Here is a 23,563-nt window from a genome sequence, read left to right as displayed (position 1 = left end):
CCCCCACTCCTTCCCTCTCAGCTTTGGAGGGAGGACCCTGCACCCCACCCTACCCCCAGCTCCTTGTACCTTCAGAGGAGGGCCTAGAGGCAACACGCTCACCCCTGATCTCGTGCTGGCTTTCCTCCCGCCTCTTCTCCAGCTCCTTCCGGTCGTAATTGAGCCTCTTCAGACACATGATGCCGTACTGAAGGCTGGTTCTGCAGGCACAGCCCACCCCCCCCAGCCGCCACAGCCTCAGGGGCCACGTTCTGGCCAATCTGCCCCATGTCCACACCCACATCCTCCAACACAAACAGCCCCCAGCCCACTCTGCTCCTTGCCTGCACACGACCCACCAAGGCCACTTCCCTCTCTGCCTCCCCACGTCTATCCTCCCCTAGCCCTAGCCCGGCATGGGCCTCACACGAAAGGAAGGTTCTCACAAGGAAAGCAGCACATCCCTCCCTCTCCAGAAACTGAGTGACAAAGACCTGGCTGCCCACTGGTCATGGGAAAAGCATAAACGAGATGCCTTTTGTGTTCCATTTCACTCGACTCCTCACAAAAGCCCACAGATGCTGTGGGATCTTCCTACACCGTCGTCTGAGCTCCCTGGCTGCATGCTCTGTCCCTCGGCTGCAGGGGCACTGACATCCCTGCCTGGCTGCCACAGGCCTCAGGGCCTTTGCACTGGCTGTTCTGCTGCCTGGACCACTCTCCCCAGTCTGCTGCTTTATATCTTTGCTCAAATGTCCCCATGCCCACCTGACTATATGACCATCACCACCCCCAGGCCACACTCCCAGCCCCTCCACCCGGTTCTAATTTTTTCCTATCACCTCTTGATACCTATGATGTAGCCTGCCAGTTAGCACGAAAGCTCCATGAGGGTGAGAAACTTTTTTTGTTCCCTGATGGATCTCAACCTCCTAAACAGTGCCTGGCACACAGTGCACATCATAAATGCTTAATGACTAAAACAGTAATTCACGGGAAGGACTGAAAGCACTTACAATGTAGCAGGTGCACAGGGAGCACTCTGGAGCACTTGCTAAATGACAACCAATAATCAAGAACCACAGAAGCTGTGGGTTACATGGGACCCAAGAGGCCATCACACCAAGAGCCCACCTAATGCAGGAGTCAGGACACCTGTGCCTCGGCCCTCTGGTGATGGAGAGCTCACTACCTCTCGGGGCAGTGATCAGCGTGGCTGCCCCTCCTTAACCTGAACGGCACTGTCTCATAGCCTCTGGGTGCCATCATCTGTGAGGCTGAGGAACGGGAGAGAAACTCTGCCAACCCCAACTTCTCTTCACTCTACAATTGAGGCCATTGCTTTGTGAGGTTAGATTGGGCAGACAGCTCCCTCCTCTGGCCCTCAGCTCCCCCAGACCTTCTGCCTCACAGCTCAGAGACACCCCTTCCAGGAACTACAGGCCTGTGCAGCCTGAAGCTAGTGCTAGAAAGGACTTCCGAAAACCTACCACTCCTCAAAACATTTCCAGCCACCTGTTCTCCAACCCAAATGCCTCCTGGGGCCAGGCACACATATTTCAAATGGGCGAGAGCTGGCTGGGGGGACTGGGGGGGCTTTGGGGGCCGGAGAGCACCTACACCTCAGGGGGCTGCCCTATCCAGCTCCAGCTGGTTGTGTCCATGCTGCAAGTGTCAACAGACCTTTCAGTTTTTGAAGAGCCAGACATGCAAAATTCTGTGTGAAATTTCCTAGTGCTTAAAAACTGGCAACTAAATACTTAATTTTTAAAATACCATGTGGGCCAAATAAAACACATCTGTGGGCCAAATCTTGCCCACGGGCTGCCAATTTGGGACCTCCACAGCAGACACCTTTGAACAGAAGATATTTTCAGCAAACAGGAGGGGAGGACTGGATACCGTCCTATAGAAGAGAAGGTGGGTCAAGAGCTGCGAGGCTCAGATCTGGGACATCAGCAGGGCAGGCACTCAGAAAGACCTTTCCTCCAGCTCAGAAGGAATCAGTCACCTAACCTAAATGCTGGGTTCTGTCGAGTCTTCTCAGGGTAAACAGAGAATCCAGCCCTGGGAGAGACCTCCAAGAAAGTGAAACTAAAGAGATACGACTTTTTGTGTCTTAAGGGTTGAACAGGAGAGAATTCAGCTTTTGCAAGAGGGAGCTGTTACCACCCAGAACGGGCCACAGAAAAAGATGGGGCGCCTCTATCCTGAAGACAGAGCCCAGAGCAGGAGGGACTTGTCTGGCGGTGGCCGGCCCCGCCCTGCTTACCGGTGGAAGCTGTCCACCATCTTCAGGTGCACCCGCAGGTCCTTCTTGGTCAGGTGGTCCAGCATGCGCGCATCCACCAGGCACTCCATGAAGTAGCTGCGGTACTGGGGCAGCCCCAGGCTGGGCAGCCACTCGTTCCCGATCCACTCGTGGTTCATGTCCCCGTAGGCCAGAGTCTAGGGAAGAAGGCAGGCTGCAGTGGCCTGTCTGGCTGACAGACACAGGACCCCACCCCCTCAGCAGTTCAGTGAAAATTCAGCTTATTTGCTCAGGGGCTGGGAGTGCTGGGGCTGCGGTTTAAATGGGACTTTTCTGGGTCCCAAAACCATATGGTTCCACTCAGATACCAATTATCTGCACTAATGACAGAGCAGCTACCCAGAGCAGGGGACGTGACCCTCCAGTCCCTGGAACGCGGCTGTGGCTGTGTGGCAGCCACCTTCCGGATTTTGCAGGCTCACCCCTGCTGTGCCCAGGGCACCGGCTGCAGGGCAGAGCAAGCCAGACTAGGAAAAACCAGGACGGCCGTCTGCTCTTCCCCACTAGGGGCCCACTGCGCTGGGCTTTGTATCCCTTGCTTGAAAAGTCTCAACAGTTTTTACAATCACCAATATGTGTTTCTCTAAGACGGCAATTTTCAGCCTCTTTCCTCTCACAGCACATAAACTAATTACTAAAATTCTGCAACACACCAAAAAATATATTGTATTTTTTGCAGATCAGACAAAAAAAGGTATGATTTTGACTCATTCACACTGGATTGTTGCGTTGCCTGTTGTCACCTTTTTGACAATCTAAGGGAAAGGAGGTCAGTGCCCCTGACTCAATAGTCAGCTATTGCACGTTTTAAAAACTCTTGCAGCACACCTGTTGAAAATCACTGCTCTAAGCAATACACTATCAGTTTTGCTTGTTTTTGTTTTAGTATAACATCCTGACATTGTATTTTGAGGACCCAGGCACTCCCTCGCTGCATGCGGATGGAGTGACATCCCTAATGCACAGGTTTCCCTGTGAGGATCTGCCGTGCAACTCAGAGCTCCACACTCTCCATGGCACTCGCCCAACTCGCTGTCCACGGGTTTGGTTGTGTGTTTACTGCCTGTCTCCACTAGAATATATAAGCCCCAAGAAGGCTCAGTTTGTTTACTCCTGTATCCAGAGCCTGGGAGGGCCGAATGCCTTGTACCTGTTCAGAGAACACTTGCTCAGTGAGTGAGTGGAAAAGAGGACTTTGCTCAGCTCACCAGGGCCCCCAAGAGGGGCAGAGGGAGAAAGAGGATTCTTCCAACCCATCTCATTATTCCCGAAGGGAGTCCAACTGGTGGAAGAGGCAGGCACGAGGTGGGCACAGCCCCCCAGGGCTCCTCACCTGCCAACCTGAGAAGCCTGGACAGCAGTTAAAGGGGAACAGGGAGGGAGGGTCCTCAGCAGGAGGAGCACCTGTGGGAGATGCTGCCCTGAACTCCAAGTCCCAGACAAGGGGAGTCTTACCTGAGCCCAGCTGCCCTCCTCACTGTCCTAGCAGGAACCGTGCAGCGTGAGGGGAAACAGGCCAAGTCAACTGCAGGCACCCCGGGGCCCATCCAGAGGGAGCCCACGCGGAGAGGCCGGGCGGGTGACGAGGGGAAGCGTGTTGTGTTGGTGAAGAGAGAACAGGAGGCTGGGGTGTGCCATGTTTGTGGTAAGAGGGCAGCAAGTGTGTGTGTAGGAGCAGCACAGCCCAACCCCATCCCCGCACAGGGCTCAAGCGGGAGGCGGGACCTGGGCCCAGGCCCACACAGGGCAAAGCTCTCCGCACGCGAGCTCAAGCCCCTGCAGCCTGGGCCGAGCTGTGATGGTGGAATGGACCCCGAACACACGCACGCACACACGCACACACACACATGCACACACACACACATGCACACACACGCACACGCACGCACGCACACACACCACTTTGTCTCGCTTCTTCCCCACCCACCCTCTACCTGAGAACAAGCTCGGTCGCACATCAGGGACACTAATCTCACATTGGGTCAACTTCCCACAACCTTCCCCTCACCCTTGGGGGGTTGTCAGCCCTGACCCCGAGCCCAGGGCTGACTCACTGTTTTAGTGGATGTTGCCAGAGTTTCCATCTCTTCATGGGTGACCCAGACGTTCCCGGACGACTGTAGACAGAAAGGAAATGTAGCTGGTCCTGCAGTGGGTCCCCAGGTGTCCCCATCAGGCTGGGACCCCCAACGACAAGGACAAAGCTCCCTTTCCAATCTGCCCACAGGCCCGGCCCAGGGCCCATGGTGTCGTGTGGGAGGCAGGAACTGGGCCTGCTGGGACCCCAGAATCAACGCCACCCCTCTGAAGACCAGGTGGAACCTTTTGTGGGGATGGAAGGGAAGGACACAGCTACCATCTCCCCAAAGACCAATGGGAGACTACAGAAGTCGTCCTGGGGGGGGGGCACTCACAGTCCTGGAGGTGGGCGGGGCAGAGGGGCTGGTCAGCGATACCATCTCCTGGATGGCCAGCCGCAGCTTGAGCCGGTGCAGGGCGTTGCTGATGCCGATCTCCCGCTGGATCTCCGTGTCCGACAGGGCTGACATGATGGCCCCACTCTTGACGTTGGCCCGGCAGGCTGCCACATACCAGGCAGGCATCCCTACCCAGAGCTGCAGATACGGGCATGGGGTCACTCAGCCCTGTCTCCAAGAGCTGGGCAACACCCAGGGCAAGGCCAGGCCCCAGCCAGGGCCTCAGGAGGGCAAATGTGGAGATGACCACCATCAAACACCCCTCTCTCATTTACAGTGAAAACAAGCCTGGGAAGAGACAGGGTTTCCCAGTACCGAGGGCGACCAGCTCCGGGGGGATAGAGTCAAACTGCCTGTGGGCGGCTCTGGCTTAGCGGTGACTGTTGCCCCAATCCATCACGGTAACTGCTGTGTTGCTAGGCATGGAGGGTGGGGGAAAGTGCTAGGTCACACGTGTTCTTGGCAGGGGAGAAGCATGTTGGGAAAGTTCTGCCTGAGGAGTCCTCGCCCACCCCTGGGCCCTGAACAAACCCCTTTGCCTAGGTTACCTCCAGCCAGGAGACCACGGTAGGGCCGTCCCACTGGGCAAAGGGCATCCCTTTTCTTCGGGCATCTTCAAGCAGCTGATGTCTTGCAGAGAGAGGAACAGACTCAGCAATCCTTCCCAGTCTCTCCACCATGCTGACTCCCAGGGACCGTGGGCTGTGCCCTATGTTGGGCTCCCCTCTCCCCGCCCCTGAACTGCCACCTCTGCTTCGCGCCTAAGGCAGTGTGACAGAAGGCATGGTGCAGAAACCCTCCATCTCCGAGGGTGAGGGCTCTCACTCTGCACACGGCCCGACCCACAGACAGGTCCGTCTGCTCTGCCAGAGCCACAGCCCCCAGTCTCCTTCCTCAGGTCATCCTGACAACCAGCTCCCAGCCCTGCTGTGACCACACAAACCAGGCCATCTCTGCTAAGAAAGGGCCTTGCTGGGCTCTGGCTGCCTGAGCTCAGTCCCATGGCACCCAGGGGAGGGGGAGGAGGTGGTGCCCCGGGGGCCGGGCAGTGGGTGGCACCCAGCTGGCCTGCGGTGCTCACTTCTTCCTCAGCCGCCGGTCCTTCTCTGCCTGGGTCCCCAGCTTGGCAGGCACCAAGGGCTCCTGCAGCCCGAGCTCGGAGTCTGTTAGCAGAACTAGAAGGGAAGCAATGGCAGGTCAGTCAGACCCTCTGCTGGTCCCCCCTTGGCATGGTCCAGGACTGGGGAGCAGACCAGTGGAAGCTACTCCCTCAGTGCTTGAAAGCCAGGGCCCGACAGGACCACCCACAATTCCGGGAGCCTCCTCTCAGTGTCCCCGCGCCCAGGCTACCCCAGCCCAGTCTCCTGGAGCCTCAGCCCTGAGGGCATTTTCCAGCTGGATGGAGCCACATTGTGTGACCCTAACGGCAGCAGAATCCTAACCGGAACTTGTCCCTCCTCCAAACCAAGGTGTAAAGGAGACCCAGAGAGCAGGGCACGAGGAGGCTCAGAGAGGATTCTTCTGACCCAGGTCGGGCGGGGGGATGGCCTTTCTCGGGTGCCCTCACTTGCCAAAACCACAGAGGAACATGCACAGGTCTGCCCTCTTCTACCACCGACCTCCTGAACACAGGGCACACGCCTAGAGGTCCTGGCAAGGGCAGCTGATCCAGAAACCAACCTGAGAGGCCGGCTTAGGGTTAGGTGCCAACATGGTGGGAGGAACATAGGGAATCAGGAGGCTTCACACAGAGCCTCTCCACTGATCGGCCGCAGCTCCCTGGTTTGCGGCGGCTCAGCTCCCGGTGCAGGGGGCAGGCTCCATCGCCTGCTGAGGCTCCCGCACGGAGCAGAGGTGTCCCTCCCTCCCCCTCCTCCCGGCTCCGCCCGCTAGGTTCTGAGTCATACCTTCCCGGGTGCAGGAAGGTATAATTATGCAATTATGCAATTATGTATTGGGCTCCAAAGTTCCTTTTCTCATTGATCATGCAGGTTCCTCCCCTGCATGAAACTGGTGAATGCGCCCACTGCCTTGGGGGCTTCTAAACCTCTTTGGCTGATTTTGCCAGGTCCTTATAAGCTCGTCTCAGTCTCAGGTCCAAGCCTCCCCCCCACTCCCCACCCTATCCTACCCACATTGAAAACTCCATCGCAGACAGAACTCTCACACCCAGGCCTTGACCCCTCTCAGACCTGCCAGTGGAGGCAGCTGCTCCCGTGGCCCCCGCTGCGCTACGCTGAGTCCAGAGCTCCCGAGGCACCTCGGGCATCTCGCTGTCGTTATGCTGTCCTGGAATCGTCCCTTCATTTTCACCTTTTCATTAGCATTCCTTGAAGGAATGGACCTAATACTGAGCCTGCATCCAGAATTACTCAATAAATGTCTGCTGAACAAAGAACTGAGGAGACATGGGGACGCGAGGAGAGAGGGAGGGAAAGCAGAGGGCTAGCACGGGCTGTGTGCCTACCACGTGCTGAGCACGTGCTAGGACTTCACACCATCTCACGGGTGCAGTGCCCCTGCTGCCCAGCACCTGCTTGAATACAGGGCCTACAGAGCCATAACCAGCATTAGGAAATGTAGAGTCCTGGAGGCCAAATGAGTAGAAATATGTTCTAATCAAGACCTGACTCTCCTGAAGAACAAAGGAGCTTCTGAGGGTGCTGAGCACAGAACGTCAGAAACCCTCCTCGCTGGCTGGTGGACACCTTCTGTTCCACACAGGAACCCCTCTGACAGCTGCTGCCTGACACGGGAGTGGGGGAGCCCCACCTGGCCATCTGCGGTGGAACAACAGGCTAACAGAAGCCCTGCCTGCCTCTGACCCTCTGCTCGAGCCCGTCTGCTAGGAGGGGCAGAGACCGTGGCCCGTGGCTCCATCGCGGCTCAGCTGGGTCAGCCGGCCCCTCTCTTTCTTCCCGAACAAGCGGCCGATGGACGACTTGATGCCTCTGCGCTTGGCACCCTTGTGCAAGGAGTCCTGGCTGCTGCTGCTGCTGCTGGGGTTGCTGCCCTGGTCCTCCACGGCACTGCAGGGTGGCACCAGGAGGGGAGAAGAAACAGACTTAAATGACGGCAGGAGGGAGGAGGTCAGGCCTGGGAAGAACTTACAGTAAGGGGGGGGGATCAGAGCAGGTGACAAGGGGGACGTGGGATTGTCCTCCCCGATGGTGTTTCAAGAAAAGTGAGGTGTTGAGACACCTGGACAGGTGAGGTGGCTGGGGGACAGACAGCTGGGGCTGGCTCCCCTTACCCCTTGCCGTCCTCCTGGCTCAGGGCTGGGTGGCCAAGCGTCTCCCGCCGCAGCGTCCTGGGTGAGGAAGGAGGGGAAGTCTCACATTTTATGGCGGCTCTATCCTCTCGGTTCTGTTCCCGAGACACTGGGGACTGAACAGACAGCGGAGCCATCAGGGGATAGAGGGAGAGATCCGAGGCCGCAGGAGAAACGCAGTGGGGAGGCCCTGGGCCCTGGGGAGAAGCCAGAGGGGGCCTGCCTTCAGGCCGCACTCACCTGCAGCTTCCTCCGGTGCTTCCGCAAGTCACTGGGCTGGAAGAGAGAGCAAAGCATGACTCAGGCTCACCGGAAGTCCACCCCAAGGGGAGCCCCAGGTCTTAGAAGACGACAGGATTCAGGGCCTTGTGCAGGTCCGAAAAGAACATCACACCAGAAAAGGGTGGCCCAGAAAAATTAATCAGGGCCCCCTCTGGAAGGGAGAAGAGGCGTGGGTGGCAGGTGGGCTTCCTGAGCACCTTTCTTACCCAGGGAGAGGCCCGTTCCCGAACCAGGACGTGCTGGTGGCCTGACATGTAGGGTGCGCGCACACCACAGGAAGATGTGGAGCCCGTGCAGCCCCCAGAGCTGAGCCCAGTGATGACCAGGCTGCTCCTCTACTGTCCCGAGACTCTCACCAGGGTCATGACCCCCATTCGGTCCAGGTCCTGGGCAGCACTGCGCGAGGTAAACTTCAGTGTGGAGCGGCCACTGAAGGCAGGGGACGTGCTGGCCAAGGACAGGGCAGTCAGAGAGGTGGGAATAGGGCCACGTCTGTGCGGCTGGGTCAGGTTGAGGGCCTCCATGCTGCCGCTGGTCACTCGCGTCTCAATCTCTTCTGCACGGAGCTCCGTGGATTCCTTCTCCTCCTGGATCATCCTGGAGGTTCAGACCCAGCATCAGCCCCAGCCATCAGCCCTGACCATCAGCTATGACCCTCAGCCCCGGCCATCAGCCCCGGCCATCAGCCCTGACCATCAGCCCCGGCCATCAGCTCTGACCCTCAGCCCCGGCCATCAGCTCTGACCCTCAGCCCCGGCCATCAGCCCCGGCCATTAGCTCTGACCTCAGCCCCAGCAGGCCAGCAGGAGGCATGTGCTTCTGGTGTCACCGGGCAGAGCCCACTGCAGTTTAGAAACAGTCTCCTCTTTCTTATGAGCTGGGCTAAAGCAACAAAACTCCCAGTTTAACAACAGCAGTTGCTTTTCCCTTGCCATTGGTCCTAAACACTAACAAACTCTCTACCAAGGCAGGAAAAGTGTCCGTCTGGGTAGCTTTCTGCGTGATGCCTCATTGTGGGGGCAGGTTAGGCCCCAGTCTGAATCCTGGCTCTGCTACTCGCTGAGCCACGTTAGGAAATCAATTAACCTCTCTGGTTTCTGTCCCTTTGTCTGCAAAGCGGAGATGCCACTGCCTCCCCCAGAGACTGTGGTAAGAGGGCAACAGCCTGGGTGAGCGGGAGTCGCGCCCTCTGTCCACTGCAGGAGCTGCAGGAGCACAGCCTCCCCAGCCCCGGGAAGTCAGTCTGAGGTCCCGCCTCTTGGGGCCAGTGCTGGGCCACAACCTCAGGGTCCCTAGAGGGTCGCACTCTCAGGAGCATCTGTAAGAGACTTTCAGGTGCTCACGGCTTCACGCGGCACGGCCCTCACCTGATCTCCTCGTTGATAGCGTCCAGCTGCTCCTGCAGCATCATGGCCAGGGTTTGCGCGTCGGAGTGGCTGCTGGGGGAGACGACATCCATGGAGCCCACCAGACCCCCTGGCCCACCCTCATCCGCGTCGGAGACCTCAGGGTCACTGTCGAAGGCAGGGGCGGCCGTGGGGGCCCGCACACCAGGCAGTGGAGACGGCTCCCAGTCCTTAGCAAAGAAGGAGGGAAGAGGAAGAGCCATCGGACACCCACCCAGAGCCGCAGCAGTGGTGTCTCCCAGCAGCCTGTTAGAGATGCAGAGCCTCAGGCCCCACCCAAGACCTCCAGGTGCAGAACCTGCACTTAAACAAGAGGCCTGGGTGACTTATTTGCACGTCAAAGTCTAAGCAATATTACTGGACTGTCATGGAGCTAGACAAGAAAAGCAGTTAGCGACAGATCCCAGAGGCAGAGATGCTCCAGCCAACACTGGCTGTGCAGCCACAGAGAAGTCAGTTCACAGCTCTGTGCCTCAGTTTGCTCATCTGTAAAATGGGGTAGTCACAGGACCTACATCATAGGCAGCTGTGAGGATCACAGCTCTTAGCACAGTGTCGGGCACAAAGTAAGTACTAGAACACAAACAAAGGGTGACCCAGGGCTGTCTTGGGTCCCACAGTTTGCACACAGCAGGACCTCTGGTCAACCCTGAGAAGAGCTAGCTTCTCAGAAATACTCCTGCGAACGCTTCTGGTGGACAGAGGCCTGTAAGAGAGGGCACAGACCTGAGCTGGGACAGCCAGAAGCACAGAGGAGAAAAGGGAGGGGGCTGGGGCAGAGAGGGGCCTGGGCAGCGGCTGTGTTCTCATGAACAGAAAGGAGTGTGAGGGGAGAGAGAGAAAGAGGCGCCTTCAGACTGACTCTCCATCAGACTAGGAGCTCTTTCCTTCTCTGCCTGTATCTCTGGTGCCCTGGAGCACTGGGGGGAGGGGGGCTGGGCTGGGGACAGAGTAGGTTAACCAGGCCGCCCTTATCCTTCCTGTTCCTCCAGGCTCCCCCACAGACTCGGTGAGAACTCACAGCAGCTTCTCAGGAGACTCCAGGTGCCATCCCAGGGTCAGCTAACTTGCCATCCCTCCCACTTCCCCCATAAACCACAGCTTTGCTCCAGAAAGCATGCTAATTCCATCCTGCCCCCCAGACCCTTGCCCAACCACACGCCCGCACACCCAGGCACATGTGCACACACTTCAGTGGGGCCCCAGGGACCAGGAGGCTGGGGGGGGGGGACACAGCTGTTGCAGCTGCCAAGGCCCCACCCCAGGGCTGCAGCTGTCCCTGACACGGGGGGGGGGGGGGGGGGGGGGGGGGGGGGCAGGGGGAGGATTTGCACCACACGCCAGCCGACTGTGAAACTGGAGCCAGGCACGCGGCCGAACTGACCCCAAACTCCCGGGAGATCCCCACCCTCCCCCTTCCCCCCTCACCTTGGCAGGCTCTTCCCGCAGTGAGTAGCGGCGGCGCAGGCCCTGGGGGGCCGTGCTCAGGGAGAACCGCAGGTCCACTGTGCTGCCCGCGTGTGGCCTTGCATGAGGGGCAGGGGAGAAAGTGGGGGCTGAGCCAGGTTCACAGGCACAGGGCCCACAGAGTCAAGGTCCTTGGCTTAGAAGAGAAGTCTCTCCAGGACACAGAGCTACCCTTGATGGTTTCAGGGCTGCCCTGTAGGCAAGAGTTTTACTCTTCTCTGGCGCTCCAGGGATCAGAACAATCCAGGGAGAAAGCTCTGGGGAGGCAGCTTCCCATTTAACATAAGAAGCTCCTCTGAACGGCAAGAGTTGGCTTATGAGCAACTGGTGACTTTAGAAAAGCCCAGCTCCCCATCACAGCAGCATTCCAGCGAGGCTCTGGGCCTCGGAGGAGAAGGGTGCGGGAGGGCTCCTGGCACCAAGAGGCTGGGAGGGATGATCTCTTTAGGTCCTTTCAACTCCGAGGGTCTCTATTTTTTAGTCTTCTCCCCAGCGACTTGCCTTGGGTCTCCCCATAATCTGGACCGAGTCCTGGCCAAAATTCCACCCAGGCATACTCTCCATTCCCAGAAAGCTTCGGGAGGCCCTGACACTGTACCAGAGACATGGGTTGCCACAGGGGTCTATTCCAACCCTGAGATTCCAGGACCCCAGTAACGATCCTCTGGGATGTCTGGGTGCCTTCCCAGCTTGCAAGCCTTGAGCAAGCTCAAAGCAAAGGGACAGGGTGGGCCTATAACGCATTCCACAAGGCAGCTGGAGGGAGAGGGGAGTCTCTGCTTCTCCCCATCTGCACCCCTACAATGCAGCACCAGTTCTATGACAGGCCCAGTGTGTCTACAGTCAAAGCCAAGGATTCCCAACCACTAAGGAAAGCAAGCGGTGGCAACCAGCTTGATGTACCCTGGGCATGTCTTACTAATCGGGCTGGTCTCTCCCGAGCAGCCTGTAGGAAGGGAGAAGTCTGAGGAGTGCCAACTACTGCACTCTGTCTCATCCCGCTTCCCACCACACTCGACACAATAATGCCTGACGACTGTGAAGATGCAGCTGAGTCTTACTGCCAACACCCACAAACTCAGCACCCCTTCCCTCACTCAAGCCCTACCCACGCACGCACACCAGACACGGCTCCTTTCACCTCTCTGCAGGGAAGCTGATCCCCACTGCCCCGAGCTCCCAACTGCCTTGAGGGTTCTGGTCTAAAGGACTCTGGTTGGGGAGAAAACAGCCAGGCTGTGAACCTAGATGGTTTCACTCCAGTCTCCTCCTCCTGCCTCAGGCAGAGAGCCATGGGCAGCTGCTTTCACAGAACACGGAGAGAAGCCCAGACGTTCCCTGCAACACGGGCCTAATTCATGCATTAGGAGGGCTCCACTCACCGTCTCTTAAAATGTTTTCAGGAAAGGGATGCACATCTGAGTGAGTAACAGTAAGGGAGTTCTTGATGTGTCATTTCAATCTGTCCCGCTACCTCTCTGCCCACTGCCTGCCAGCTGAACCTAGGTGGTCAGCCCTCAACTCAAGCAGCAACCCTGCAGACCCCTGAAGAAGGTGTCTCGAAAGAACCAGAGGGAACCAGACACTCCCACGGGCAGGCTGTGGGCCTTGGATGAGCGTGTAACGCAGCAGACCCTCTCCAGGGCATCCATCAAGAAGCAAGAAGCATGGCCTGTGTCCATGGCCTGAGGAAGGGTGTCCTGTGTGTGCGGAGCACCCCTTGGAAGTCAGGGGCTCCCTTCTAAACTTCCCAATGAACTGGGTGGCTTTGACCAAGCTCTCTGGGCCTTGTGTCCCACCCTGGGTAGGAGGAGGACCCTGAGGTCCTGGGCGGTCTTTTGGTGGGAGGAAGTCTCTCTCCTCAGGGTCCATCCAGGACCCCTCCCAGCAAGCCCAGCCTCCCGTGCTCCAGTACCTGGAGTGGATGCCATCCACAAACGGCCCCCCTCGACCCTTCAGCTGGTCCACCTCTTGGCGCAGCTTCTCAATCTCTTCGGACAGGCGGCCCTGTGCCAGGCAGACCCGGTATGGGGTGGGGGCCAGGGAGGGGCAGAGAGGGGAGAGAGGGACAAAGAGGGCAGCAGAGTTGGGGAGAAGCAGCAGAATGAACTGAGGAGTGCAAAGCCAAGGCCCAGGCCAGGCCCACAGATCACACCAGACACTAGGTCCGACAGAAGACCAAACAGAAGGTGGGTGGCAGGCAGGCAGTGCTGGGGCAGGAAAGGTCTGCCTGGGGAAGGACTTTGGGAGCAGGCCTGCAGAGCCCTCACCACACCTGGCATGACCCTGGAGGCTGGGCAGCAGAGGGCCCGAGCCCTCTGCACATCACAGACACTGGGAGGCAGGCACAGTGGCCGATCCTCCCAGAACCACCGGTCTGAGGCCTCACCAAGCCCTACTGGGTCCTTCCTTGGGCCCTGGTCTCTGCTGCCCAGTCTATGCTCTGTGCTGTGGCCTCAGTTCTTCCCTACATGCAGATGTAACGCACCTACTGCGCGGGCTCTAGTGAGGATCCGTGAACTAACGTGTGCACATGGTCCAGCCAATGGGCTGGCTCTGTGTCGGGTCCCAGAGCAGCTGCACCCGGCACAGTACCCGGCCCTCCCAGGCAGCGGGAGCTGGTACCTTGTGATGGTGCTGCTCCTCAATCTGCCGCTGGGAGCTCTCCAGCTCCTGGATCAGCGTGTTCTGCGGGAGGACAGCGGTGAGCTAGGGACCCGGCTGGGCTCCTATCCCCCTGCCCTGCCCTGGCCCTCCAGGCCAGCCAGCTCCTCCGCCTCGCCCCTCCTGCCCCACCGCACAGCACCTTTTCCTCCAGGGCCGCCATGCGCTCCTTGAGGTGGAGCTGCAGGCGCTCATTGGACTCGCTAAGCAGCCGGTCCACAGTGTCTGACAGCCTCTTGTTGTGTTCCTCATTCATCTTCTCCCGCTGGCGCACCTGCACCGTCAGCCATCGCCCCAGGTCACCCAAGGTCACCCCAGGGCCACTCCGCTGTCCTCCCGGGGAGCCACCCAGTCCACCCTGTTCGCCTGTCCCACTTTCACCCTCCTGGAGCTTCTCTCCAGCTCTCCCGACCACCTTCTCCGGCCCCTCTGTGGCTCCTCCCCACCGGCTTCCTCCCTGCCCCATCCACAGCCTATCCTGGGGGGGGCCGTGCGGGGCCTCACCCTTGCCAGCTCCTGGTTCTTCTCCTCCAGCTGGCCCTCTAGCTGCCGCAGGTGCTCCTCAATGTTTCCATGCCGTTCCTCAGCCTGCAGGCAGGGATAGGTCAGTGCAGCCCACAGATGTCCGCCTTCCTGTTCAGGTGGCCCGCCTCACGCGTCCTGGTGCCAGGGTGGTCTTTGGGGATTGGGGCCTTAGGGACCAACAGAGCCCAGTCCTCCACCTGCTGTCCTTGAGCCAAACTGCCATCCCCTGCCTTTCTTCCCAGGCACTCCAGTCCCTGCCAAGTCCTCCCTACCCCCTTCTTCCTGCTCTGGGCCTGGCCTAAAACATCTGGGCCCTGGCCAGTGTGGCTCAGCTGGTTGGGTAACGAGGGAAAGGGTGGCTCTTCCAACCAACAGACACAGGGTGGGTTTCCTGCAGTCGCCAGTGGGAAGCAGCGGGAATGGCAGACACCCAGGCCCGGCCGCTCGCCTTGGTGAGGGCTGCGATTCTCTGGGCCAGCTCGGCCTCCACCTCCGGAAGTGTCTCCGCCTTCTGCAGGGTCTGCTGCAGCTTCTGCTCCGCAACCTCCAGCAGCTCCTGCAGGTGTCGAGCCTTCTCCTCACACTGGCGAGAGCGGAAGGCGGACGGTCAGGAGGGAGCACTGCAGCTCCCCAGGCCCCAGCCTCAGCACAGCACCAGGACAGGACAGGAAGCAAGAAACAGCCCTGGCTCTTGGCTGCCCAAGGCAACCTGCAGGACCCCAGAGGCTCCTGGCCACCCAGGGGGGTCCCGCGTGAGCAAGACACAGGGTCAAGCCCAGCGCCTCCTCGCCCGTCAGCGGCAGTTACCTGGCGGTGCAGGGACTCCTTATTGGCCAGCTCACTCTCCAGCTTGTCGTTCAGGTCGTGGATGGACGTGGCCTCACGCTGAGCAGCCAGGTACCGCTTCTCCAGGGTGGTGATTCGTTCCTCCATGTCCTCCTTCTGGGCCAGAGCCTGGGCGGGAGAGCAGGGAACCCGAGGAGAGGCCATCAGCTGCCCCCTGCCCCCGCCCTGCCCGCACCTCCCGACCCATGCCTGGCAGGCTTGTATCCTCCACGCTGCCCCGGCCAGTGTCTGACTTTACCTCATCCCTCCAGCCGTTCCTGCCCCCACCGGACTCCCCCAAGTGCTCAGTCTTGCACTCCCCAGTGCTCGCCTGGGCCCCTCCACATCCAGGCTTCGGAGCAGTTGCCCTCCTGCGAGCTGAAGGCCCGCACCCGGCTGATGGGGCAGGCCGGGCCTTGCTCACCTCCCGCAGGTCCCGCTGATGCCTGCCGCTCAGCTCCTCCGACTTGATAAGGTCCCGGCGGGCCGTGCCCAGGTCCTCCTCCAGCTCAGCCACAGCTGCTGTCAGGGTGACCAGCCGCTCCCGGGCCTGGCTCAGCTCAAAGTTCTGCTTCTCCAGCAGCTCCTGCAGCTCCTCCAGCCGGCCTGCGTCATCCTCCGGGGACAGCGAGCTGTCAGTCTGTCATCGGAGCCCGAGACGTCCCACTCCCCTGCGCCACCCCAGGGAGGGGGAGGGACGGCACTGCCCCAGCCTCAGAGCACTCCTCCAGGAACACCTGCCTTCCTCCGGGCCCCAGGAGTTCACCGCAGACAGTGACCAAACACCCCTGTTCTCCTGTGTATATCTTGAAAAGCAACAGTTTCTAGTTTGACCTGGGATCTCAGCGTCTGTAACCTAGAGAGGGGCGTGACTGGGGACACAGGCTGAGAGAGAGGGTCCTTCCTGACTGAAGCTGACGCACAGGTATTTGGGCCCTAACAGTTAGTTCAAGTGGACAAGCACCTTGTGTGCCTGGCAGAGCACTGGGCACGAAAACAAAATTCTATAGATTTCTCTGCAGATGGGGTGGGGAAAGAAGGAAAGAGAAGTGGGAAAGTTGGAGGAAGCCCCGAATTTAAGCTGAGCAGTTGCTCTACTGAACAGGGCAGGGTGGGGCACCACCTCCTGTCCAGGGGAAGACATGTCCCCTACTATGCAGCTCTCATGACCCACCTTCCACAGGCGTTTCAGTCCCAGCTCCACAGTCCCCTCCTCTTCGGCCACTCCATCCTGAACCCCTGCCCCCTGCTGCAAGGCAGACACCTGTAGGGCATAGTCCTAGCACAGTGAGTCAAAGACAAGAGAACCTCCATATGTTCCAGGCTCTTCTGGGTCCCCCGCCTCCCCTTGGCCAGCGGTCTCCAGCCAAGACAGTAGGTCTGCAGGGAGAATTGGATGGGGTGCCCAAGGGGCAAAGGGCTGAACCAGTTCAGGTACAGACAGAGGGTGGGCAGGTGCTTACCTGCTGGTGGGCACCTGCCAGCTGCTCCTCCAAGGTGGTGACTCGCTCTAGGGCCGCCCGGAGCCGCTCTCGCACCTGCCCAAGGTAAGAAGGTAAAGGGATGGAGGAAGAAACAGAGGCCCCACTGGATGCAGGCTGGGGAAGCCTGGGCTTGGCCGACCACTGCTGGTGTGAGGCAAAGAGAGTCTCTGCCAAGAGCAGACTTCCGAGGGGGAACCTAAGCCAAGCCCTTGGACACTGGGCAATGGCGAGGGAGCCCATTATGAGGCTAAAGAGCAGCTTTCCCTCAGCACAGGATGCAGAAATCACAGAGAAGAGTGCGCCAAGCAGGTACCTTCTCATCCAGGGCCTTGTGGTGCTCAAACAGCGACTTGAGGGCCTTCAGCACCTCCACCTCACTGGAGACCCCTGAGGGCGACTGGGCCTGGCGCTTCACCACCGTCATCCGCAGTGACCGCTCGTGGCGAGACACCAGGCACTCCAGGTGTTCCAGAAGCAGCTGGCAACGAACAGGGAGAAGAGAGGAAGGCTGTGAGCACGTGCGTCGGGGCTACAGGAGGGCCCATGTTATCACGGGTACACACAAGTACAACTGTGTGTGCGTTAACATGTTGAAATACTGCCTTGTTCATAAGCAGCTGCTGCCCCGACCGAACACCGCCCCACACCAGCTGCCCTGGTCTTTCCCCCAGGACCCCAACTCCAGCTGAAAAGCCCAGCACCAACGGTGGAATAATCTATCATCCCAGACGTAAGGCAGGGATGTGCCTGGGCTGGCCGAGAGGTCACACGTGCCAGGTCGCCCACTTACTCTCGTGTTGTTTCTCTCCGCTTTCAGCTCCGATATCTCTTCCTCCCGCTCTAGGAGCTGCTCCCGACACATGCTCAGCTCCCGGGTTAAGGTGGCAAATTCCTGAAACCCATGGCCCCTCAGTGCATGGGACTCGCCACGAGGAGCCTGAAAAGCCGCTGCCCTCTGCCCCTGCCCCTCAATTACTGCCTTTCCAGCAGAGCCACAGCCAAGGGGGTCAAGCACCTCACGCCCTGGCAGGCTTGGCCCTGGTGCTGGCTCGCCAGCTCTCACACTGCCACATGCACACTGTACCCAGACAGGACTCGACGGCATGCCCCAGCCACACTCCTGACACACCACCAAAGGACTGGCGCCCTCCCCTCACCTCCCCCCTGCTCTGTGCTGCCTGGTTCCCCACCCCAGGATGCCTCCCACCTGCCTCCCCAACTCTGGCTCACGGACACAAAGCACAGTGTTGTCTATGGCGTTAAATACAAACTTCTCTCCTAGTTTCCCAACTTCTGTCTTAAGAATCCTTTCCATGCCCTCTAAGACCTGGTCAGCCTGAGTCACCTGTTGTCTCCATACCTTTGCTCCACGGGCTCCCTCCCCAGAGAGCCCAAACTCCTCAGGGCCTTCCCAGGCTTCCCACCCGCCACCTGGAAGCACAGGGTCTGGGGAGCAGCAGCCAGTCTGGGATGCCACCTGCTGGCCACAGGGGCTCACAGCAGCTGCCAGCTATGGCTGGTTTTCTTCCCGCATCAAATTCCACCGGTTTCTCCAGATGCTGGGAAGTGACAGGGAAGGGGTTCTGCAGAGAGGTGAGGGGCAGGAGAGGCTCTATGGGTTCTATCTGTTGATATGCAACACAGTTGCCCAGGGCTGAGGGCCCTGAGGACACTGGGGAGGGGAAGGGAGGAGTGCAGAGGTCAGGTCTTACCTGGGGGAGGGCAGAGTTCAGATGGCGCTGCAGCTGGTCCCGCTCATGAAGGGCATCCTGGAGCCGACCCTGCGTGGCTGCCAAGGTCTCCTGACTCTCGCGAAGGGACTCTAGCAACTTCTCCCGCTCATCCAGCATGTTCACCATCAGCTGCTCAAAGTTGGCCTCAGCATCGGCGCCATGTGGGGGCCCCAGAGGGTCCCCCTCGTTGATCGTGGGCATCACTTCACACATGGTGGGGGTGAGCAGGGCCTTCTCAGCGTGGGGGACAGGGGAGGGGTTCACAGGGTGGGCACCTCCTGGTGGACCCAGTGCACGGGCCTCAGATCGGGCAGTGCCAGGCGAGTGGACAGGTGGGCCAGGGCTTTTCCCATGGCCTCAGTTGCTCTTGCTCTGGAAGGGGCCAGGTGCCTGGAGTGCCCCTGTGGAATGGAGCCAGAGAACCTGGCTTGGCCCCTCAGGGCTGGGGCTGGGTGCCCTGTGTCCCCAGGCAGGCGGGCAACAGCAGACTGTGGCCATGGCAGACAGGCAGAGGAGGGCTGGAAGAAGGCCCTTTGCTTAGGCTGAGCACCGGAGCCTGGCAGAGTCCCAGCTGGGTCGAGTGACACCCATGGTTTCTGGAGGGTAGTGGTCTGTGGGGAAAGAAACTGCTGTGACGACCAGCAGAGTAGAGAGGGGCGCCCAGGGAGGGGTGGGGGGGAAGGAAACGGAGGTGTTAGCGCACGCCCCTTCTCAGCTTACTCACCCTTTCTCCCAGGAATGCACTGCCCACCCACAGCCTCTGCACCCTGCTTCCCCACCCCAGCTGTCAGAAGTGCAGCCGCAGTGGAGTGGTTCTCCCACCCACGTGGCTCCCTGGCCAAATATAGAAATGATTCAGTCAGCGGCAGGCTGCCCAGAGCCCTCCTGAGACCTAGGGTGGGAGGGTAAGGGGAGGAAACAGGGTCTTTGGCCCCTTTCCCCACAGCCTTCACCCCACACTCTGGCCAAGGCAGGCATAGAAGGGGTTAAAGGGCTCTAACCGCCTTGAGTCCCACACAGGGTGGTCCTGCCCTGATCACTGGGGCAATCCGGCTCCTTGGAGAGGCTCCTTGGTGAGGCTCTGCTGGCACTGAGGCTCAGCATTCAAGGAGGCGGCTCTGGCTAGAGTCACCCCCACCCCGGAAACCTGGCACACGGCAAGTGTCCATTCTGCATTCATGGCTGGATGATTCGAGGAAACTGGGGTGGATGTGGGGTGAGGATGTCACTCTCCTGAGGCAGGGCTAAGAGGTAGGGGCCCTACTCAAGGCTTGGAATCCTCTCCCTCCACATAACTGCCCATTGTTCGCGCTGTATCAGCGTGTGCACAGCCTGGCTCCAGTAATGCCTTGAGCCTGGCACAGGGATGCCCAGTGGTCAGAGCAAAGGAGGTGTAACGAGGACAGCATGCAGCTGGGGATTATTTCTCTGCTTGCAGCCAGCCTCCAACCTCCCTGCCGCTGCTGGAGGTCACTCCCTGAGTCAGTGTGCAGAGGGAGCTGTCTCCAGAGCTCCTGTTACATGAGATGAGGCGTGAGGCTCCCAGCACAGCGATGCACCATAAACAGAGCTTTCCTTCCTTCCCCTTCCCCTCCCCACTTGGGAGACACAGGGACAGCTTCTTGTCCACCCCTCAGGTGGCAGACTGGGAGAGGACAGGATGCAGAGGGACCTAGCATGAGGTCAGATGTCAGACACTGGGCTGAACCCAGCAGGAGAACCTGAGAAGGGCCAAGCCTCTTCCACCCGAACCCACCGGTCACCTCCTCCCCCAAAGTGCTGATGTTCTGGGCATCAACAGGGCAGCTGAGGGAGGCTGCGGAGGTATGTGGGCCTGGACCAGCAGAAGTTAGAGTGCCAATGTGAGGACTCCTGAGCTCACACCACAGCCATTCCTGGAGGTCCCAGTGGTTCAAGCAGGTGTGGGGGGGGTGCCCACACACAAGCACATAGGTGGACACAGGAGCACAGAGACCTAGGACATACACACATGTGGCCACACACATGCTCCCAGACACACTCTGACCCATGGGATCCTGTCCCCAAACTGACAGCCACCAGGGAAGCAAAAAGTAGTACCCTGGTCTGCACCTGCCCACTCCACATCCTTGTCCCCCAGAAACCAGAGTTGCCATCTCACTAATGCTAACAGCAATCCCTCCCATCCCCACCCACTCTGCTGGGGACCCTGCACTGAGTGCTCCATCTGAGAGACAAAGATCACAACGCCCCCCCCAGCCACCTCTCCAAGCCCAGCAGGGCCAGGCCCTCATCCCTCCTACTCCCTCACACCCACCCCAAGAAGTGAAAAAGCAGAAGAGACTGGGGAAGGGGCCCCCTGTGGCAGAAAGCATGCTGAGGAGCTCAGGGACACTGATTCCGGCAGCCTGCAGTGACTGTAAAGGGACCCAGAGCTGGCACCGAGGAGACCAGCTGGGTGGCCTTGGGCCTTCCATCACCTACTGAGGCCTCTGCTGTAAGGTGGACCCCACCTCAGAGAGATGAGCTCATGTATAAACAGAGCTTGGAAAAGCAGAAAGCGCCCATGACTGCAGGGGACTATGAACTACCCAGTGGTGGGTGAAGGTGGGCCTGTGAGTGGGTTTTTATAGCCCCTTTCAGAAAAGGGCTGGGAAGTTCTCGGGCTGCCCACTGTGACATGCTGGTTATTTGGTCCAACTTGGCCTCCCCCAAATCCTCCTGGTCATTCTGGCAACTGAGAAGCTGGCTTCGCTGCCACCAGCCCTTCCCCAGCCTCCCTCCAAACCAGGTGCCAGGTAGCAACTCCACTCCCCCTGGTGAAATGCCATCATGTAGAGCCAGGTGCCCCACTGAGGGCACCAGCAGGGTTAGCAGAAGGGAGCCTGGGACAGGGACACCTGGCTCCTCCTGGCGCCAGGGCCATCTTTAAATAGCAGTTATCACCTCAGCCTAAGGAAGCCTCCTCAGCTCCTGCACATCTCAGTAACACACACAGGTCCTGATTCAGAGATGAAGCCTACCCACCCCCAAGTGAACATCTATGGGGGTTTGCCAGTGAGGAGTGTGGGTGGGCAGGCTGTAAAACAGCAGAAGAGGGCTACAGGGGAGCAAGTGTGTGTGTGGGGGGGGTCAGGCAAAAAACAGGCATCCAGGCTCATAAACACAGAACCCCAAAACTCTGAGGCCTCTTGGGCTTCCCAAAACCTATCCCCGTCTTTTCCTCACTGACAGGAGGGATGGGCACTTGGGTCTGATGTCCTGGCAGGTCACACACACAGGCTGGCTCCCCGCTGCCCTACCAGATGGCAGGCCCCACCACTGCGAGAGTGCGCGGACAGGGCCAGGCTGCTGCCCCATGGAGGCCACAGGGCCAGGGCCAAGCTGCCAGTAGGTGCTCAAGTCTCACTGCCCATTAGCTGGGCCAAGAGGGAGCCTCAGGGTGGGAGCCCCTCAGAGCAAAGAGGGAAGAAGAAGGTCATCCACCCAACTGGACCGCAGGAAACTGGAAGGGAGGTGTCACCCAGGAAAATAGCAATTATGACAGCAGCTATGATTTACTCAGCGTTTACCACGTGCCAGGCGCAGTGTTGTCGGTTGGCATATATTAACTCACTTCAACCCTCATGATTCCTCACAAGGAGACAGAATTCTTCCGGTTTCACAGATGTGAGACTTGGGACTCAGTCACATAACCAGGTTTCCACAGTGATTAAACTCCAGTATGTCTGAGTCCAGAGAGGGGCCTGACTCCTTCAGCCTAAGCCTTTCTCAGGTCTTTCTCGCCCTTGCCCAGGGTGCTGGGGTGTCACAGGCTAGGGACAGCTCCACCCTCCCACCCCTCCTCCTCTATGCTGGAGGAGGTCTCTGAGCAGCAGCCATCCCGATGAAGCCACTGGGCCTGTATCTGTGAAGCCCAGCACTGTATTCCTTGCAGAGCTAATTATAGGTCAGTGAGCCAACAGGCCAGAGGGGGACAGATGGTGACTTCCTGTGGCTGCAATGCCCCACTCCCCCCCCCCCATTTCTCCCAACTCTCTACCTGGGACCTGGGGCAGCTTTCCATCCCTCAGTCCTCCCTGCTCTATACCAACCCCTCCTCTCCAGCACACACTCCACACACACACTCCACACAGCTCCACACCACACCGTGTTTCCACAGTAACCCATCCAAGGGTCTAAGCCCCAGTGTATCCCAGGCATAAAATGGCCTCAGCTAGTTCCCTCATATCCTAAAGCCCTCTTGGCACCCAGCTCCCTGGCCCTGCTCTCTCCCCAACTCTCACGGTTATCCTCAGGGGCTCTGAAAAGACCACAGAAATCCCTAACAACTCTTTCCAACTCTAAGATTGTAGCAATCCAGAGGCCAGGACCTTGGCTACCTGCCCTGCCCCTCCGATCCCTCCTTAGCACCCAGCTGGCAGGCCACCCCCCCCACACGGCTCTGACCTCATGACATGCTCAGCAGCACATGCCCAGACAGTCCTTGCTGGACGTGCTTTCCCTTTCACACCCCCTGGCCCCACACTACACTGTCTTCCAGAGCTGGAGTCCCCTGCTAGGCCAGGGCCCCCGATAACCACTGAGCTATTCATCATCTCATTATTTTGAGATAACATTTACCCCAGGCAGCCTCCTCAGGCCTCAGGACAAAGTCCTAGAAAATAGCCAAGGGAAGCCATTCAAACTGCTCCTTCTGCTAAGGCAGCTTCCCTTGGGAGAGCCTGGGCTGTTAATAGGGGTAGGGGGTGGATGGGATGGAATCCAGTTCAGACAGCTCTATCCCCTAACCCAACAGCAATATAACAAAATGGGAGGGGCTGTTAACAGAGTGCCCACTGGGTGACTGTGTACCTTTCAGCTGCCCCATGGCCCTAAATTGTCTTCAAAAGACCCAGCACCTAGCACTATCTGGCATACAGTAGGTGCCCAATAAATGTTTGCTGAGTGCTGAACAAAGTACTAAGTACCAATCCCAACACCTCTGGAAAGACTGAGGGGAGTCTCTGGAACCTGGCTATTGGAGGGGCCCCAGGTAAGCAGAGCCCCCTCCTCAGCCACCTGGTCACCACCCACGGCGGCAGAGCAGCAGCCCCAACGCCCCTGCCCCTCTGCCGCACGGCCTGGATGCCTCTCCTCAAAGGTGACATCAGCACCTAG

At 59.1% G+C, this 23,563-nt stretch overlaps 1 protein-coding gene across 1 annotated transcript in view; it reads right to left on the bottom strand.

Annotated features, from left to right (window-relative positions):
• Positions 1-23,563, bottom strand: part of PPFIA4 (PPFI scaffold protein A4) — a 32,259-nt gene that overhangs the window by 7,943 nt on the left and 753 nt on the right. The window contains exons 2-26 of the mRNA XM_087828934.1: positions 18,404-19,035; positions 17,482-17,583; positions 17,005-17,169; positions 16,671-16,745; positions 16,382-16,471; positions 15,632-15,823; positions 15,190-15,336; positions 14,831-14,965; positions 14,362-14,445; positions 14,000-14,131; positions 13,819-13,881; positions 13,109-13,200; positions 11,155-11,251; positions 9,688-9,896; positions 8,677-8,917; positions 8,279-8,314; positions 8,021-8,154; positions 7,630-7,796; positions 5,849-5,942; positions 5,316-5,397; positions 4,705-4,905; positions 4,345-4,407; positions 3,746-3,772; positions 2,252-2,427; positions 103-200 (exon numbers count right to left, since the gene is read on the bottom strand). Coding sequence (XP_087685060.1) covers positions 103-200; positions 2,252-2,427; positions 3,746-3,772; positions 4,345-4,407; positions 4,705-4,905; positions 5,316-5,397; positions 5,849-5,942; positions 7,630-7,796; positions 8,021-8,154; positions 8,279-8,314; positions 8,677-8,917; positions 9,688-9,896; positions 11,155-11,251; positions 13,109-13,200; positions 13,819-13,881; positions 14,000-14,131; positions 14,362-14,445; positions 14,831-14,965; positions 15,190-15,336; positions 15,632-15,823; positions 16,382-16,471; positions 16,671-16,745; positions 17,005-17,169; positions 17,482-17,583; positions 18,404-18,637 — 3,136 coding nt within the window. The 5' untranslated portion in view covers positions 18,638-19,035. The remainder of the gene's footprint in view (positions 1-102; positions 201-2,251; positions 2,428-3,745; positions 3,773-4,344; positions 4,408-4,704; positions 4,906-5,315; positions 5,398-5,848; positions 5,943-7,629; positions 7,797-8,020; positions 8,155-8,278; positions 8,315-8,676; positions 8,918-9,687; positions 9,897-11,154; positions 11,252-13,108; positions 13,201-13,818; positions 13,882-13,999; positions 14,132-14,361; positions 14,446-14,830; positions 14,966-15,189; positions 15,337-15,631; positions 15,824-16,381; positions 16,472-16,670; positions 16,746-17,004; positions 17,170-17,481; positions 17,584-18,403; positions 19,036-23,563) is intronic.

Source organism: Miniopterus natalensis, chromosome 21, assembly GCF_054644295.1.
Source record: "Miniopterus natalensis isolate mMinNat1 chromosome 21, mMinNat1.hap1, whole genome shotgun sequence".
In the NCBI taxonomy this organism is placed as follows: domain Eukaryota; kingdom Metazoa; phylum Chordata; class Mammalia; order Chiroptera; family Miniopteridae; genus Miniopterus; species Miniopterus natalensis.
This window is presented reverse-complemented; position numbering and strand designations above follow the sequence as displayed.